The sequence below is a fragment of the Pelobates fuscus genome, chromosome 11 (assembly GCF_036172605.1).
Source record: "Pelobates fuscus isolate aPelFus1 chromosome 11, aPelFus1.pri, whole genome shotgun sequence".
Classification (NCBI taxonomy): Eukaryota; Metazoa; Chordata; class Amphibia; order Anura; family Pelobatidae; genus Pelobates; species Pelobates fuscus.
In genome coordinates this window covers 101,191,012-101,210,412 of record NC_086327.1, presented here as the reverse complement: position 1 = coordinate 101,210,412, position 19,401 = coordinate 101,191,012, and the positions used below count along the sequence as shown (strand labels likewise).

General features: G+C 42.0%; 2 protein-coding genes across 2 annotated transcripts in view; both read right to left on the bottom strand.

Annotated features, from left to right (window-relative positions):
• LOC134576932 (olfactory receptor 5I1-like) overlaps positions 1 to 9,986 on the bottom strand; it is a 61,421-nt gene extending 51,435 nt beyond the window's left edge. Inside the window, exon 1 of the mRNA XM_063435600.1 lies at positions 9,940 to 9,986. The gene's annotated coding sequence lies outside the window, so the exon portion shown is untranslated. The remainder of the gene's footprint in view (positions 1 to 9,939) is intronic.
• On the bottom strand, positions 6,570 to 9,919 carry LOC134577261 (olfactory receptor 5A2-like). Its single transcript, XM_063435959.1, has 3 exons — positions 9,821 to 9,919; positions 7,541 to 8,455; positions 6,570 to 6,592 (listed from the first exon to the last, which is right to left on the bottom strand). The coding sequence occupies exons 2-3, from the start codon at positions 8,448 to 8,450 to the stop codon at positions 6,570 to 6,572; spliced, it is 933 nt and encodes a 310-aa protein (XP_063292029.1). The 5' UTR covers positions 8,451 to 8,455; positions 9,821 to 9,919.
• Positions 9,987 to 19,401: the final 9,415 nt, after the last annotated feature.

The window sequence follows — 19,401 nt, the reverse complement described above, 5'->3', positions numbered from 1 at the left end:
CATTGGCAGAAAGTGCGGAGTTTGCTAGCAATCTACCATAGCCATGAAACAAACGCTGCCTCATACACATGACAGGCTCTCAGGCAGACACTGAATGCAGAGCCGTGTCAAGCGGCCAACAGGAGCTTGAAACCGAGACTGACATGGTCACATGGTAAGGGGACATAGGACAAGCTGATGCACACACACACCTCCTAGATGCGTGGAGACTCCAACATCTGGACACTTGTGACTTTACATTTTATTCGACACCTCACAGCACCTACTCTAGAATTGACAATATCTTCCTTAACGAGACGGGCATGGCCAAACATTCAGAGATCAACATTATTACTTGGTCTGATCACGTGGACATTGCGGTCGCCATCGGCAGACTCCTCTAACTGGATGTGGAAACTAAACACTAGCCTTATTAAAAATGAACATATATGCCAAACCACTAGCACGGTTATTTCTGACTATTTCATTCACAATTTATCTCCAGAAGCTGACCCTGTAGTGATATGGGCAGCCCATAAACCAGTCCTACGAGGACATTTCATTAAAGTGGCCACACACAAAAATATAGATGCACGACTCAATTCCTATTAGAGTTACAGTCAGCTTTGATAAAAGTTGAACAGCAACACAAAGTTAACCCCACAGCAGCCAAACTGACTGAATTGAGGGCTCTGCAACACTCTTTTAAAGAGTTATCTCTGGAGGGTATGGCCCAATCCATTTTGTGGTCGAGGTGTATATTCTATGAGAAATCCAAAAACATTGATACTTTGCTAGCTAGAGTCCTGCCCCCCTAAAGTGGATTTTAGCCCATTACCAAGGTATGCACACTGGTCAAAACCCCGGATGACATTAACACATTATTCACAAACTTATGATAACCACTATACAACCACTCTCCACACCAAGAGTTCTGACTGTCCTGTAGAATTGCTCTAGTTTCTGTCTGGAGTGACATTGCTAAAGGTGACCAGGGAGAAGGCAGAGGTTCTATTGGCGCCTATCACACAACTAGAAGTGGAGGTGGCAATCACGGCCCTCAAAGGTAACAAGGCACCAGCACCAGATGGCTATGATGTCAGTATTACAAGAGGTTCAGGAAGGAACTGGCTCCTCACCTCACAATTCTATATAATCATTTCATGAAAGGCGGCACCTCTGATTTAGATATGGCGCTTGTGAAACTCACATTGCTCCCCAAACTGGGAAGAGATGAAGAGTTGACCTCTAACTATAGGCACATCTCCTTTATCAATTCAGACATAAAAATCTACGTGAACATTTTGTCGGCCAGACTCACATCATTCTTGACACACTTAATCCATCACGACCAAGTGGGCTTTATACCAGGCAGGCAGCTCTATGAGAAAACTGCAGGGGAGTTGTGCTCGTGTGGTAAATGCAGGATTCTGGAAGGCCTTCTCTGGCTCTATCTTTAGATGATAAGAAGGTTTTTCAACAGGGTGAAGTGGCCGTACCTTTTCGGTATACTCAGAGCGTAGGGGTTCCCGGAGCCCTTTGTCATGGCGGTTCATGTCCTATATTCTAATCTGAGGGCCCAGACTTTAATAACAGGGACTTGTCTAGCTCCCTTCCCGTTACACAATGGGACAAGGCAGGGTTGACCCCTGTCTCCACTATTGTTTATGCTTTCCCTAGAGCCACTGCTACAGGCCATTAGACAACATCCGCACATACAAGGAGTGAGACTAGCTGGACAGCACTTTAAAATATCGGCGTACACTGACAATGTTATTCTCACCATCTCAGACCCACTCTGCTGACTAGAACACAAGACTGAACTATAACACTTTATTGAGCTACAAAGTCAACCTAACAAAATCTATGGCCATGCCGTTCCAGTTTGAACACGGCGCTGATTCACGACAAATACATTACCAAGAATCGTATTGGTAGTATAAAAGCGCTAAAATGAATATTTAATATAAGTGCAGGGTGGGAGAGAATAAATGTGTAAACACTCCCTCACCACCCAAATATAAAACAATCTTTAGTATTTTGATAATTGTTAGCTGCTACACACCTGTGTGAACCCAAACCACACACCAATAAAATGAACAATATACTTATGCAGGTGGAGCGCAAAATCAAGTCCAAATTCCCAGAAGGATCTTAGGATTATTTCAACATAGTTCAAAATCATTGTTGAGGCCAAATGGAACAAGGACATAGTTCAAAATCATTGTTGAGGCCAAATGGAACGAGGGTGTTAAGTTCATAGATCCACTTCATTTCCATTTGGCCTAATTTCCTTATGAAGTGGATCTATGAACTTAACACCCTCGTTCCATTTGGCCTCAACAATGATTTTGAACTATGTCACTTTCTGTAAATTACTCTCTTTTAAATATTTTAAATATTTTAAATTTTAGTAATTAGATTTTAGTAAATTCTGCCAAAATAGAAAAGCTCATTAAAGGTACACTAGAATAGTGGAGCTATAGATACACCCCTAAAAGTACATAGGTATTTAGACAATACTATGTATTTATTTATATTTATTTTTATTTTTTTATTATTATTATTTTTTTTCAACATTATGCACTTTATAGTAGATGTGGCTATGTGGCACTTTAAATTGGAGCACCTTACTGTAATACTCATTTTAATATACACTGTAGGGGGTATGCACTGGGATAAGATGAAGGTGCTATCTAAATGGGAGCATTAAGAATTTACTTATGTAAATGGTATATTAACAATATGTTTTTCTCTTCTCTCTCTCCACTACCTCAATAGGTTGTATTAAAAGGGCATATTTATGAGAGGTTATAAATATTTTGTATATTTTATATATTATATCTTGTGTATACTTTTAATTATGTGAGGTTTTAGGTATATACCTTTAAATGTTTTGTATGTTTATTTTGACTACAACAGGATCTTAGCTAAAGACATTTTTTAGGGTTAAATGCAGACTGAACATTGGGTTAATATTTATTCAGTGGACTCATGTGTGGAGTGATAATGCTGCTAATTAAGTCATTGGCACTCATCCAATAGAGTGCAAGAGGATTGCTTTATAAGACAGACAAACAAGGGATTAGACCATCACTGATTGACGTCCTGAGGAAGCTTTACAGCGAAACGCGTAGACGCAGTGACGTAACCACGTGACGCAGAGACGTAACCACGTGAGCTACGGAGTGACGCAAAGTGGGCGGAGCTATTCGGGCACCCGGAAATCATCAGCCGACGCTCGGGAAAACACAGCGAGAGTACCTATCCGTGGAGGGTGTGTGGAAACAAGCTGATATACCAACTAATCCCGAGCAGGGGCACCACAAAAGCGTTTGTGAGTAGCAGCTGGGTCTGCACATACTCACTTTCTTAAACGTTGTAAGAGGCTATTTTTACTACTGTTGTTTCATTTTTTGGACTCCAACCCTTATATGTGAATAGGAGTGTTTTGTGTCTAGTGTGTACAATAAATGTTTTAAAGTGTTACTGTGCTTCACTATCATATGCTTTTATTCCCATTTATATGTCTGAGTTGAAATAATCCCAAGATCCTTCTGGGAATTTGGACTTGATTTTGCACATTACCAAGAATACTCTGCCCTATTTGGAAATCAAGATTACTGCAGACCATACCCTACTGTACAAGCAGATCTACCCTTCTATGCTCTGCACCCTGATCTAGGACCTGGAGCACTGGACAGACAAACCAAGTTTGTGGTTGCACAGACTTGACTCGCTGAAAATGAAAATTTTCCCCAGACTACTGTTAATTTTTCAGACTACACCTGTGCCTGTTACACATTCATATGGCAAAAGAAAGTATTAGAATGGCACGCAACATACTATACCGACCCCGAAACAGAGGGGGGGGGGGGGCAGAACTGCCTAACACATGCCATTACTACCTCTCTGCGCAACTGCCCCAAATTGGTCATTGGCACTCCTGACCTGATCACAGATGTTGATATTGAATTGCTCCTGATCTGATCTCCCCTAAGTTTTCATATGGCTACCCAAAGAGCATTTGGCCTTCATAAAGGCCCAGCAATACTCAATTCAATCAGGACCACGCAGCACCTAAATTCTCTCTTAGCAAATTCCCTTCCCTAATGACTCAATTACTTAGGAATAAGGCCTTCCTGTCTGGCATGTGAGCAAGGGAATTTCAAAGGATCGAACACACGGGTCTATAAAGATAAGTTCACTTGTACAATGACAATGCCATAGTCACATATGATAGGCTGAAAGAGCTCTCTTCTGTCACCAATAGATATTATTTCTGCTATCTACAATTAAGCGATTTCCCTGCCAACAAGGAGGTAAATACAGCCGGGTCCCACCACTAACATTCTTTGAGAGTATGTGCTTCCAGGAGAAGAAGCCAAAAGGGTTGATCTCTCTCATATACTACCAACTTAGTGTGGAATCTAGAGTGTGGTGGCCTCAGATACATGAACCAATAGGAAACTGATCTGGGGCAGGTTTTGGAGGGCACAGACTGGCAAGACAAATAGGACTCTTGCGCACGGTCATCCATCTGCGTAACCCTCCAAGAGCAATTATTTAAGATTTTTGCAGATGGTATGCCACCGCTGTGAAACAACACCACATGAAAATGAGCCCCACTGAAACTATATACATATGTGGTGGTCATGTCCCACCATCCAAACATACTGGACCAGGGTAGCAAATCTCACCTCCAAAATATTGCAAAGACAATTAGTACTTGATCCCTGGGTCTGTCTCTTCTCTAAGCCAACATATGGCCTATTCTGCCATGAAAATAAATTACTCAATATGGTTTACCTAGCAGCTTGATTCACCATGGCTCAGAAATGGGCATGCCCTAAACCACCAACACCCCTCATTGTTAATAGCCAAAATTAAAAACAATTACCTTATGGACAAGCTGACCTCGCAGGTCTGTAATATCATAGAAAACTTCCAGAAGGTGTGGGACCTGTGGGAACAGTATACAGATAAGACAGGATTGTAAACGTATACACTACTTTGGGAGGGATGAGGGGATGATGTGAGACCGCTTACTCTTCCAGTGCCATGGGTTCTGTTTTATTGTTTTATGTTGCTTTACTTATTTTTTTTATTTTGTTAAAACCTTTTCTTTTTATGATTTTATGCCAAAAATATGTACGCCAACTATATAATCTCTACATGCATTTCCTTGCACACACACTTTTTGTTAAGTAATAAGTCTTCTGATCTTTTATGCAGAGCCACTATATCAGCACTGTTTCTCATTACTATTTTTGTGACTCATTGTTCTGATATACCTATGTAAAATGTACTTTTTGGCATTTCATGTTTTACATATACTTCTGTACTATACAAAGTCTTTGACAAGCCCACACGGCAAAGTAAAGTATGTGCCTTTTTGAATGCTTGTCTTAAAATAAAATAAATAAATAAATAAAAAAAATAAAGGCTGAACATACCCCTTTTTTTTGTCAATCTTTATTTATAAAGAGTAACAGTAAGCTTGTTAAGCCATGACAGCAATCACAAGGATAGTGAAAAAAAAAGCATTATAAACATGGCATATAGTTAAACTGCATATTATTTTGTTTTTACTGATTACATTACCAAGAGAGCTAGACAGTGGAGAGACAGAACGGATTATAAAAAAAACGGCTATACTGACTGTCTGTAAGGATAGTGTAAGTGAAAATAAGAATAAACAATTGTTTTACATGCTGCACTAGTTGGAAAACATTTAAGCAAAATTGTTAAGCCAACGGGGTCCGACAACCCCTGCCAAGACTGCGTTGTAAGTTAGATTTATGAAAACGCAACACAGGCTGGTCCAGTATGTCAGAACTAATAGCCTTTACGGGTACCACTAACAGAATATGGTGGCTAGACATGGTGACTGACACTAAGCAGGCCCATTGAACTGAAATGGGCAAGCCCTATATTTGACCTTGTAACCTTCTATGAAACCTGTACATGGGGAGCATTGTTGAACGTGTGGGACATCACATATGCATGCTTTTTTTTGCAGTAGAATAATTTCTCAAACTTATTTAGTTTTTATTTATATTAAATTATGTTTCATATGTAAATATATGATGTGTAATGAACACCCCTTTTCTCCTGAACATAATGATGTATAATAAGTGTGGGTGCACTTAATGGAAGTAAGATGAGGTAAATTATGGTTAAAAAAAAAAAAAAAAAAAAAAGCTCAAATTTTAGGTTTTGTTTTGATCAAAACTCGTACAATTGCCTCTGTCATTATTGGGTTAAGGAGATGATTTGCCAAACAAAAAGAGCCCTCTCCACCTATCTCTCCATTTTTGTTGGTGCATTATCTGGATCAACACATGAATGAATTGGATTAAATTGTGTCCCTCATGCAACTCTTTCATCATTTGATTTGTTCATTGGGTAATTCAGACATTCATTAGTAAGATGAAAAAATGAACAGCTGCACGTTTGTCCAAATATGAAAGCACACGTCTATTTTTTTCTAAGTGCATGTATAAATGAGAGAGGGCATGAATGTAATGTAGAGTAGTGTGTATATTAATTTCAATTCCTGTGTTTGTGTACATGTATGTGTAAATGAGTTAGAGAAATTGTGTGTATATCTGTGTTTGTGTCAATGTGTGACTGTGCAGAAAACAAAATATCTATTGTTATTTGTGTAGAAAAAACCCCATAAAAAACAAGGAGTAAAAACGGAATGTTACACTGGCTTTGAATATTATAATGATAGTATTATAACTAGAATTAGTAATATAGAATATACAATTGTATAGTTTATACTACATATTAAATCTAGACAGAAAATTCTAAATAGCAAGTTTGTCATCATTATTTCTCAGGCTGTATATAAAAGGGTTTAATAAAGGTGTAATAATTGCATCCATAAGATAGACCAGTTTTTCCTGATTTTGTGTCCATTATGCAATGCATTCATAATTTGATTTGTTCATTTGGCTATTCAGATATTTATTATTAAGACAAACAGTTGAATAGTATGTCCAAATATAAATGCCCACGTCTAATTTTTTTTCTAAGTGTGAGAGATTGTGAATGCTTCTATAAAGATAAAGTGTGTGAATGTGAAGCAATTTAAGGTAGTTGATCAAAAAAATTATATTTTCTCTATCTGATCTTTTATATTCTACATAATCACACATACACACACGCACACACACACACACACAGATATACACACTTTTTCGCACTCATTTACATAAACATGTACACAGACACAGGAATTGCAATTCCTGTGTCTGTGTACATGTATATGTAAATGAGTGCGAAAAAGTGTGTATATCTGTGTGTGTGTGTGTGTGCGTGTGTGTATGTGTGATTATGTAGAATATAAAAGATCAGATAGAGAAAATATAATTTTTTTGATCATTTTTCAAACTCTTATAATAAGGAGTAAAAACTAAATGTTACACTGGCTTAGCATATTATGATAGTCTGATGACTAGTATTGATAATATAGAATATATCGTTCTTAATATAGTTTATACCATATATTAACTTTAGTTCTTATGAACTGCTTTTACAAGAGACAGAGAATTTCGAATAGCAAGTTTGACTTCATTATTTCTCAGACTGTATATAAAAGGGTTTAATAAAGGTGCAATAATTGTATACATAAGAGAGACCAGTCTTTCCTGATACATTGCATATTTTGTGTTGGGTCTAAAATACATAAATATACTAGATCCATAAAATATGGAAATGACCATAAAGTGAGAAGTGCAGGTTGAGAATGCTTTATTACTTCTGGAATGGATATTTAGAATTGATGAGATAATAAGTGAATATGAAATAATTGTTAATATCAATGAACCAACAACAACACCTCCACCCACTATAAAAATAACAATCTTATTGATCCAGGTGTCTGTACAAGCCAGTTTCAGTAATGGGGGGACGTCACAAAAGAAATGATTGATTTTATGATCATTGCAGAATGGTAAATTGAATGTGAGGGTAGTGTGTGTGAGAGAGTTTATTGCACCAATAAGCCATGATCCACCTATAAGCTGAATACAAACTTTATGATTCATTATAGTGCTATATAGGAGTGGGTGGCATATAGCAACATATCGATCATATGCCATAGCTGCAAGCATGTAGCACTCAGTACCACCAAGGAGAATAACACAATACATCTGTAGAGCACAGCTGTAAAAATAGATGGTTTTAACCTCTGCTAGAAGATTTGACAGCAGTTTGGGTATAGTGGAGGTCACATAACATATTTCTAAAAAGGAGAAGTTTGAAAGAAAAAGGTACATCGGAGTGTTGAGAATTGTAGTAAGTGTATATGCAAGAATGATAGACAGGTTTCCAAGCACTGTAATTATATAAATCAATAAAAACATTATAAACAGCAGTAGCTGAAGATCTATAAACTCTGAGAATCCCACAAGAATGAATTCCGTTGTTATGGTATAGTTTCTGCCATTCATTTTATACATTTAATCTGTTAATGAAGAAACACAAATATTGGTTTGAGTTTTAGAATAACTATATTCTAAGTGTATATATATATATATATATATATATATATATATATATATATATATATATATATATATAAGCACATCATTGTATCTCTTTTTCTTTCTATTGAAACTGACATGCTTCATCCACTTATTGCATTTAATTACATATGTTTAAGTAATGTTTCCCCTCATCTTGTATAATGTATTAAAGTATTACAGTTCAATTTGTAAAACCCTAAATGATTGCAAATTTGTATTTACTTAGCTGGACATTGGAGGTCTTGCATGTACATTGTTTTCAGGTTTGTTATATTAACAGAAACAAACACACACACACATACAAATTGTGATCTGTTGGGAATTCAAAGTAAATTCAAAATGATTGTCAAATGTTGGGTATGTTTTAGGATTTATTATTTTTGCCTAAAATTTATAGTTGACGTTGAATTCAGTTTGAATTCTAACAATTCACACTTGCCATGAACAAACATAAAAAATTAAGCCCTTCGTTCAAACTCCCAATACTCTTGGGTGGCAGCAATAACTATAGAATACATCAGCCCCAATACATACGATATAACCGAAAGAAAAGAGGTACGTACCGGCCCACTATCCCAAATCCCCATGCACATTTAAGCTGGAGGGTTTTTAATGTTACCCCAATAGCCATTCAAATGTAAGCTCACCTGCCACGTCAAGGCGAAACCACTTATATAAATCCTACAATAACAATTCACTTTACTGCTTTCAGCTAAAAAGGTCAAATTTCTAATGAGAGAAAGAGGGTGATTTTTCTAACCCCCTACACATTTATTAACCCTTAGTAGGGAAGACATGGGATGGAAGGCAACACTGTAACATGGCTGCGTAATAAAAAAACAAATACATACATGCACTATTAAATCCTGGCTCAAACTCCCACTACTATTGGGCGGCAGCAATCAGTATAGTACACATAAGCCCAATACATACAAAAAAAAAAAAAAAGAGTTACTTGTGCACTATCCCAAATCTCTATGCAAATTGAAATAACTGCAGGTTTTTTAGCCTTAGACTTAGGTGAGTTCTACACTAACAATTCACCTTGCTATCTTCAGCTAAAAGGTAAAAGCTCTAATTACACAAAGAGTATGCGAGAAAAGAATGTGCCTGTACATTCCTAAGAATATAGGTAAAGTAAAATAAATATAACTAAAGAAAGGGATTCGTAACAATAGCAAAAAACACAAGCCTTTCAGCTATCTCCATATTGCAATTTCAATATAAGCAAAAACATATTTCAATCCTACTAAAAAGTAAAATCAAGCTGCACAGTCAATAAAAAAAAAAAATACAGTATTTACCTAGGTGTGAGCTGTTGAGTATTCCACAAAATAGTGCAAGTCAGTTTTCCCACTTGTTTATTTAAAAATGTTTAAGTTTAATTCAAGTACAAGGAATGAGATAAGTCATCATGTCTTACTAGGTGCACGAATCCTGCTTGCTAGAGACATTCAAACACATTGGCTTATGATACTTGGAAATCATTTTTGGGTTATGCACGTTGCATTTTAATAATTCTTAAGTTTCTCTTGGGGGTAAATCCCAAACGTTCTAGGCTAAACAAGTAAGATATTTTCTGCTTTCTTTTTATAACTTAGCAGAAGTGACATTTTAAATATCAATGCATATGACTCTTCATTAAGTACCTGTCGTCAAGTATAAAACTTTACATTAATCAGTAGATTAAAAAAATAAAAATAAATATATATATATATATATGAGTTATTCAAGAGCTACCACAAATTACCCATGGGTATTGGCTGGAGGCAACAGTGTGATGTCCCCAACAGTTATTAAATTAATAGGACCATGCCCATGGGAGGGGTACAGAGGCCTGTCCCCCTGTGTATATGCAGTAAAATTGTCATTCCTGTAGAATGTGTCCATGTTCGACATTTGCCCATCTGGACAAAGTAAGACGTTTGCATGAAAAGCTATGCAAATGAGGCCAGTGTTAACTTTAATTGTGTTCGACTACAGGTAATGCAAGTGAGATATGAAAATAATATAATAAGATAATAAACTGAAGTTATAACATAAGACAAATGATGAGGGTTCTTAGCTTACTAACCTGCATATAGAGTAAGCCACCTATTTAGAGAGCTCTGACCAGCAAGTCTCACCTGCCACAAGACTTGCCTAGGAATATTTCTGTATAAGTCTCATGAGAGAAAGACTTGACACTCACAAGCCAACCAACCAGAGTGCATTGAATGACTTTTCAAAGTTTGAGAAGACATTTATAAAGGCTTTTCCCTACTTGAAAGAAAGTTACACATAAGTTGCCTCAGATTCTAGTTCAATGTAAACTAAGTCTCTAATTTACTATATGTCTATATCCCCTCTTAGATAGTGGGTTCTATTTATATAGTAATGACTATTGACATTCAAGAGAACCCTGGTGTTCAAGTGTCATATTGTTATTACTATTATTTATATAGCGCCAACAAAATGTGCATCACTGTGTAATGAGTATATCCAAAAGAAACATTATTAACCCACAGATGAATAATCATGCCTCATTATGTGCTTATGTAGAATGGGGAAAACGCACCCTACCAAAAGAATATAAATATAGCTAGCACAAGCTACTCTTGGAATGTGTGGGGATTATGTTGGCTGGAGAGATGTTGGGAGACTGGTTTAGAGGGGATAACGTGTGCCCAGTGAGTTGGGTTGCAGGGGTGCAAGGGGACTGCGTGACCCGGCGGCTTCTGGGGTTGTGGGCACCACCTGCTAGTGAGCTTCCTGTTTTGGTATGGGGGTTTGGGGGTCACAGGGATGATTATTTTACCATTGTATTTAGCTGAAATGGAATACACTGTGTGATTATATTTCTGATTATGATGCTTATTTTATGTTGCACTATTTCAAATATTGCTCAGCGGCAGGTGGAATCTGTGAGTCAGTAATGCATTTTTTGTATTACTTAAATGTTTTGACTTTGTTGGGTCTGCGAGTCGGGGGAAGCCATGATCCCCCCTTATGCTCGTGTGCATTCTCCGGGTGGCGTGGTGTTGGTGCCTTATTGTCCTGGACTGGTCCTCTGGCCTTTACCACCATATTAGTACCCTTTGGTTTTCCAAGGTTTATTGTGGATACTTTCTTGTCTCTTGATGAGGGATTTTCTTTTTCCTTCTACTCTTTTTATTTCTCCCTTTTGAGTCTCACAGTTTTTTCATTTTCTTTTGCACCCAAGGGCTGCTGTCTGCTGTTTACCCTCTTTATTACCTTATTTTTTCTCTGCAGTTATAGGTGCCATTGTCTGTCCTCTCTTTTAATTGTAGGGAACTGAATGCTCCGGAATATAGAATGCATGTTTAACGAGAGTTTCGAAAGAAGCATATTTCTGTGGCTTTTCTACAGGAAACACACTTTTTGGATGGTGCGGAACCACAACTGAAGAATAGGTTTTATCCCACTTTACTAATCATCTGAAAGCTGGTACAATGGGTAGCACTGGATATGGGAAGTGTTGGTGTTTCTCTGCCCTCAGTGGTTTGGCTGGGAAGATCTGAAACACTGGAGCAAACAACTAGGGAATTGCCTGTTGATCAGATGCTTTGAACGTGGAGGGCTATGCTGGGAGCTGGTCCTCTTTCGTTTGCACCCAGCCCCTTGATCCCTCTTACACATAGTCAACACCTAAGGGGAGGTCTACCGCCGGGACATCCTGGACATTCCTGGATGAGGGGAACTTTATATCCATTCGCAGGGTGCTGGGAGAGGGCAACATATAGGACCTGAGACAGGAAATGAGGAAAAGATGCCGTGATCAGATTCCAATACGCACAGTTGCAACATTTTTTTCAGTTTTCATTTAGAATGCTGTTACATCACAATTTGACTTGGTTCGAGAGTTTGTGCGAAAGAGGGACTATTCTGGGATGAGTGTGGTATCCTCACTTTAGCAGCACTTGCTGGTGGGAAATAGGACAATGAAAAACACTTTTAAAAGTTGCTGGGAGGGTCTCCTTGGCAAGAGATTCACTGAAGTAAAAATGGGAAAAAGTTTTAATCATACACTTTAAGAGTTTGATTAGCTCCAAGTACCAGGAAGTTAATTAGAGAATGCTCTCTTCTTGGTACAGGACTCTGGTGCTTTTCCACAAGATTTTCAGGGAGGTTTCTCCATTGTGCTAGAGGTGTGGTGTCAGTGAAGGGACATCTGGTAGATTTGCTCTTGAATTACTCCATTTTGGGAAATGGTTCGGGATACTGTGACTGATATTTTTGGTGACTCTATGTCCTTCGGTGTGGAGCAGGTGCTTTTGCACCTTACCCCATTACCAATTTTGAAATACAAAAAAGTCTATCCTGGGGCACCTTTTCAATGCTGTGGATGCCCTCTGGAAACAAGTTGACACTTCCACAAGGGAGCAATGGTTGGTTAGAGTTGAGTAAATACAGGCAATGAAGGCAATGCAGGTATATTTGCTGGGTTTTGGTGCTAGACATGCAGAGCAGTGTGGACCCTGGTTCGAGTTTTTGGCTTGCAGGATAGGACATATTCCTGCCAGGGGTTTGCAGCGTACGGATGAAGGTTTGGAGCAGGTGATGGGACCTGCACTCCTGGGTGGTAATCTATGCTTCATACACCACCTCTAGTTCTTTTTCTGCCCTGCCCTTTTCATTTCTTGTTCTGTGTTTCTTCAATTCAGAGGCCGACTATTCTTTGCTGGTTGCCCACACTTTTTCTTACCTTGGATTTTGTTTTGGACTTCTTGGATTAGGATTATCCTCCATCTGGAGTATACACAGGAGATGGGGAGAACTGCTAGACCTCACTGCTTGTTTATAGTGCATACGTTAATAGGATACTGAGTGTTGTAATACCCAAGGCTGGGATAGAGTATATTGATTGTTGGGGCTGGGGAGGAGCGACTGAGGAAGCATAATGGGAAATATTTAAATGAAGGGAAAGAGGTGAGAAATAAGAGGGAATTTTAAATTTATTAATATATGACTGAAGCTTGTTTGGCCTCTGAGGTTTATTTGGGATCCTGAGTTGGTAGTGGTGTTCATTTTGGGTGATTACACGCCCTGCTTATGTTTTTGCTAGCAACAATATATGAACCCCACTGCACTTCATGGTACTCTTACACAGACAGCTGGGTGGTCATCAACATATTTGTGATGTACAGACCCATATTAGTGGATATGTTTATTGATTGCTGTTGCTGATTCCCCTGCCAGGTTAGATTACTAATAGTTTTCACACCCCTTTACGTTGGCCTACCTATGAGGTGCTATTGGGTATTGATCAATCGTACTGGATGGCACCCGTTTTGGGCTTTCCTATGCATTACCCTGAGGTTTCCTATGGTTTCTACATATCCCAACCTAAATACATGCTTACTTTATGATTTACAGATGTTGGGTAGTGACGTCCCGAACGGTTCTGGCGAATATTTCCTGGCGAACATATGCAATGTTCAGTCAGCCCCCTATTTTTATTTTTTGTGGTCTTTCAGCCAAATTTACTAATACTAAGTAAAAATTACTTAGTTTTAGTAAATTGTGCCCCTACTCGCAATACCGCCTGTGGCTGCTCACTGTTAAAAAAAAAAAAAAAAAAAGGATCCCCCTCCCTGAGTGGGTGGGGGCCCTAAAGTAAAAAAAAAAGGGAGGAGGACCTATTGTCCTCCCCCCTGGCCCCACCCCTGAGCAGTGGGTGGGGGCCCTAAATACCAATAGGCGGGACCTATTGCCCTCCCCCCGACCCCCACCCCTGAGTGGTGGGTGGGGGCCCTAAATACCAATAGGGGGTACCTATTGTCCTCCCCCCGGCCCCCACCCCTGAGCGGTGGGTGGGGGCCCTAAATACCAATAGGGGGGGACCTATTGTCCTCCCCCGGCCCCCACCCCTGAGCGGCGGGTGGGGGCCCTAAATACCAATGGGGGGACCTCAGTGGCGTACACACAACACATGGGGCCCCGGTGCGAAAACTGATCTGTGGGCCCCCCCCCCACTTACTCTGCGCGGGCTGGGGCCGCAACACATTGCGGGCGGGCACCCGTGCGACCGCGGTATGTACGCCAGTGCATGCATAAACACATACACTTAAAGGACCACTACAGACACCCAGATCAAATCAGCTCAATGAAGTGGTCTGGGTTCCAGGTCTCTCTAGTTTTAACCCTGCAGCTGAAAACAGCAGTTTCAGAGAAACTGCTATGTTTCACTGAGGGTTAATCCATCTCTAGTGGCTGTCTCATTGACAGCCGCTAGAGGATTTTCTGCGATTCTCACTGTGAAAATCACAGTGAGAAGACGCTGAACGTCCATAGGAAAGCATTGAGTAATGCTTTCCTATATGGGCGGTTTGAATGCGCGCGTGGCTCTTGCCACGCATGTGCATTCGGAGCTGAGAGGCGGATCGGGACGGAGAGATCGCCAGCGCCAAGGGAGCCCGGCGCTGGAGAAAGGTAAGTGCTTTAGACACACACACTCTCATGAACAGACGCACACATTTACTGACAGACACACACTCAGTGACAGACGCACACAAACATACTCAGTAACAGACACACACACTAACACTAACACACTCTAAAACTAACACTCACTAACACAATCACTCACACTAACACTCACTAACACACACTCACTCACACTCACTCACTAACACTCACTCACTAACACACTCACTCACTAACACACACACAAACTAACACTAACACACTCACTAACACACACTAACACACTCACTAACACTAACACACTCACTAACACACTCACTAACACAATCACTCACACACTCACTAACACAATCACTCACACTAACACACTCACTAACACACTCACACTAACACACTCACACTAACACACTCACACTAACACTAACACACTCACACTAACACACTCACACACTCACACTAACACACTCACACTAACGCACTCACACTCACACTCACACTAACACACTCACACTAACACTAACACACTCACTAACACACTCTCTCACTAACACACACTAACACAAACACAAACTAACACTAACATACTCACTAACACACTCACTAACACTAACACACTCACTAACACTAACACACTCACAATAACACGCTCACTAACACACACACTCACTAACACTCACACACTCACTAACACACTCACATTAACAAATTCACTAACACACTCACTAACACTAACACACTCACTAACACACTCTCTCACTAACACACACACACACTAACACAAACTAACACTAACACACTCACTAACACTAACACACTCACATTAACACACTCACTAACACACACACTCACTCACTAACACTCACACACTCACTAACGCACTCACATTAACACACTCACTAACACTAACACACTCACTAACACTAACACACTCACATTAACACACTCACTAACACACTCACTCACTACCACTCTCACTAACACACTCACTCACTACCACTCTCACTAACACACTCACTAACACTAACACACACACACTCACTAACACTAACACACTCTCACACACACTCACTAACACACTCACTAAACACACACACACACGTTTTTTCTGTTTTTTTTTTTTTTTTATTTAATCCCCCCAGCCTCCTTACCTGTGTGAGAGCTGGGGGGATTCCCTGGGGTCCAGTGGTGTTGCTGGTCACCCGGCTGGCGGGCGCGCGAGGGAGCACTGTCCCCTGGGTGCTCCCTCTTCAGCTCCCTCGCGCGCCGCGTACTGATACCGGAGCCGGAAGATGACGTCATCTTCCGGCTCCGGTTTCAGTGCGGTGCGCGAGGGAGCTGAAGAGGGAGCACCCAGGGGACAGTGCTCCCTCGCGCGCCCGCCAGCCGGGTGACAGCAGGGCCAGCCTCGGGGGGCCCGGAGGTGGCCGGCTCCTGGGCCCCCCAGCAGAAGAGGCTGGCCCTGTGGGTACATACCGGGTCGCAGGGGCGGCCGGGCCCCCTGGTGGGCCGGGCCCGGTCGCAGCCGCGACCCCTGCGACCCTGGTATGTACGCCACTGGGGGACCTATTGCCCTCCCCCCGACCCCCACCCCTGAGTGGTGGGTGGGGGCCCTAAATACCAATAGGGGTACCTATTGTCCTCCCCCCGGCCCCCACCCCTGAGCGGTGGGTGGGGGCCCTAAATACCAATAGGGGGGGACCTATTGTCCTCCCCCCGGCCCCCACCCCTGAGCGGCAGGTGGGTCCCTAAATACCAATAGGGGGGACCTATTGTCCTCCCCCCGGCCCCCACCCCTGAGCGGCGGGTGGGGGCCCTAAATACCAATGGGGGGACCTATTGTCCTCCCCCCGGCCCCCACCCCTGAGCGGCGGGTGGGGGCCCTGAATACCAATGGGGGGACCTATTGTCCTCCCCCCGGCCCCCACCCCTGAGCGGCGGGTGGGGGCCCTAAATACCAATAGGGGGGACCTATTGTCCTCCCCCCCGGCCCCCACCCCTGAGCGGCGGGTGGTGGCCCTAAATACCAATAGGGGGGACCTATTGTCCTTCCCCCCCGGCCCCCACCCTTGAGCGGCGGGTGGGGGCCCTAAATACCAATAGGGGGGTGACCTATTGTCCTCCCCCCCGGCCCCCACCCCTGAGCGGCAGGTGGGTCCCTAAATACCAATAGGGGGGACCTATTTTCCTCCCCCTGGCCCCCATCCCTGAGCGGCGGGTGGGGGCCCTAAATACCAATGGGGGGACCTATTGTCCTCCCCCCGGCCCTCACCCCTGAGCGGCGGGTGGGGGCCCTAAATACCAATAGGGGGGGACCTATTGTCCTCCCCCCGGCCCCCACCCCTGAGCGGCGGGTGGTGGCCCTAAATACCAATAGGGGGGACCTATTGTCCTTCCCCCCCGGCCCCCACCCTTGAGCGGCGGGTGGGGGCCCTAAATACCAATAGGGGGGTGACCTATTGTCCTCCCCCCCGGCCCCCACCCCTGAGCGGCAGGTGGGTCCCTAAATACCAATAGGGGGGACCTATTTTCCTCCCCCTGGCCCCCACCCCTGAGCGGCGGGTGGGGGCCCTAAATACCAATGGGGGGACCTATTGTCCTCCCCCCGGCCCTCACCCCTGAGCGGCGGGTGGGGGCCCTAAATACCAATAGGGGGGGACCTATTGTCCTCCCCCCGGCCCCCACCCCTGAGCGGCGGGTGGTGGCCCTAAATACCAATAGGGGAGACCTATTGTTTAGGGCCCCCACCCACCGCTCAGGGGGGAGGACATTAGGTCCCCCCCTTATTCTTGTTTAGGGCCCTGAGCGGTGGGTGGGGGCCCATCACTATTGTGGCCAGAAAGAGTCCCTGTGGGTTTTAAAATTCGCCTGCTATTGAAGTCTATGGCAATTCGCCGGGTTCGCCCGTTCGCGAACATTTGCGGAAGTTCGCGTTCGCCATTCGCGAACGGAAAATTTCATGTTCGCGACATCACTAATGTTGGGGTTGGAGATGGGTTTGGGAAGAACACACTCTTAGCAGACTTTTGGGATCATACACCTTGATCTTGTATTATGTCAATTTTAATTATTGTTTTGTTCTTTACTTTATGTGTACTCTGATTTTGTCTGACCTGCGTGTCCCTTTCTGATATTCCTGATATTTCTTTCTGCTTAAAACTCAAAATAAAATCTGATTTAAAAAATAAATAAATAAAAATAAAATTTATGGTGACAAAATCAATCTATACGATAATAACATAATCAGTGATCATACAACGTAATATGAAATGAAGAAAATTTCTTCAAACATCTCAAAATATAATTTCCAAATTAGACTATTAAATCTGGATAATGAGCAGTGTAGTTACTGGCTCACAGAATTTATCACCAACAAATGCAATAATTTAACATAACGTATTGCATTAACATGGTTCCAAAATTTATAAATAGTGATGAACCGAAATGTCGCCGGCGAACAGTTCCCGGCGAACTTAGCGTGTTCGTGTTCGCCGCGGCGGGCGGACACATGCGCAGTTCGATCCGCCCCCTATTCGTCATCATTGGGCAAACTTTGACCCTGTGCCTCTCGGTCAGCAGACACATTCCAGCCAATCAGCAGCACTCCCTCCCTTCCACACCCTCCAACCTCCCTCCCAGCATCCATTTTCGATTCATTCTGAAGCTGCATGCTTAGTGAGAGGAGGGAAAGTTTAGCTGCTGCTGATTAGATAGGGAAATTGATAGCTAGGCTAGGGTATTCAGTGTCCACTACAATCCTGAAGGACTAATCTCATCTCTGCTGTAAGGACAGCACCCCAAAAAGCCCTTTTTAGGGCTAGAACATCAGGCTGCTTTTTTTTTTTTCCCCCTGTGTAATGTAATTGCAGGTGCCTGCCTGCCAGCTTCTGTGTGAGGTTCACATTGGATACTGTGCCTATTTGCCCAGTGCCACCACTCATATCTGTTTTAACAATAGGTTAAGCTTTACATTTAAAATAAAAAATTTTTTTCACTGTAATAGAAGAGCAGTTGCCTGCCTGCCAGCTTCTGTGTGAGGTTCACATTGGATACTGTGCCCACTAGCCCAGTGCCACCACTCATATCTGTTTTAACAATTGGTTAAGCTTTAGATTTAAAATAAATATTTTTTTTCACTGTAATAGAAGAGCAGTTCCCTGCCTGCCAGCTTCTGTGTCAGGTTGGATGCCTTGCCCATTTGCACAGTCAGTGCCACCACTCATATCTGTTTTAACAATTGGTTAAGCTTTAGATTTTAAATAAATAATTTGTTTTCATTGTAATAGAAGAGCAGTTGCCTGCCTGACAGCTTCTGTGTCAGGTTGGATGCCTTGCCCATTTGCACAGTCAGTGCCACCACTCATATCTGTTTTAACAATAGCTTAAGCTTTAGATTTTAAAGAAATCATTTTTTTTCACTGTAATAGAAGAGCAGTTGCCTGCCTGCCAGCTTCTGTGTCAG

Coding starts and splice junctions, on each gene's coding strand:
- LOC134577261 (XM_063435959.1), bottom strand. CDS start 8,450: ATGTATAAAATGAATGGCAGAAACTATACCATAACAACGGAATTCATT. Junction 6,593..7,540: donor AGTCAAACTTGCTATTCGAA/ATTCTCTGTCTC, acceptor TGACACAAACAC/AGATATACACACAATTTCTC.